General features: G+C 76.5%; 1 protein-coding gene across 1 annotated transcript in view; it reads left to right on the forward strand.

Annotated features, from left to right (window-relative positions):
* The first annotated feature begins 350 nt into the window (after positions 1 to 350).
* The window catches only part of RPP40 (ribonuclease P/MRP subunit p40), a 12,455-nt gene continuing 12,261 nt past the window's right edge, over positions 351 to 544 (forward strand). Inside the window, exon 1 of the mRNA XM_057369142.1 lies at positions 351 to 505. Coding sequence (XP_057225125.1) covers positions 386 to 505 — 120 coding nt within the window. The 5' untranslated portion in view covers positions 351 to 385. The remainder of the gene's footprint in view (positions 506 to 544) is intronic.

The following is a 544-nucleotide window of genomic DNA, read 5'->3' on the forward strand; positions in this document are numbered from 1 at the left end:
AGCCTGTGCGCTCCCTCCGGGCACTGAAGCATCCCTGTGCTTTAACCACCGCGCCCTCAGCAGCTGCACGCCCAGCCCCGGCGGGGTCGGTGCCAGATTGGTGCCGGGGCTGTTCGGAGCCCGCGGGGACCGAGAGTCCCGAGCGGCCACCGGCGCTGGGCAGGGCGCGGGCAAGAGCAGCACCGCGGCCCCGCCGCCGCCACAGCGGAAGCAGCTGCTCCGCCGCAGCCGGCGGACGTGACCTCACGGCACGGCCCCTTCCCGGCCCTCCTCGCCGCGTGTGGCCGCTCCCGGTCGGCGGAGGAGGAGGGAAGAGGAGGAAGAGGAGGAGGGAAGAGGAGGAAGAGGAGGAGGAGGAGGAGGAGGAAGGCCGGCGGGATCCGGGATGCTGCCGGCCCAGCTCGGGCGCGCGCCGCGGCACCTGCTGGTGTGCGAGCGGGGCCACGCGCGCCACCCGCGCTCGCGGCACGCGGCGCACGTGCGGGACCACGCCTACAACTGCCGCGTGAGTGGCGCGAGCGCGGGGGGGGGGGGCCGGCGCGGG

Source organism: Malurus melanocephalus, unplaced genomic scaffold, assembly GCF_030028575.1.
Source record: "Malurus melanocephalus ecotype Western Australia unplaced genomic scaffold, MMel_1.1 scaffold_103, whole genome shotgun sequence".
NCBI lineage: Eukaryota > Metazoa > Chordata > Aves > Passeriformes > Maluridae > Malurus > Malurus melanocephalus.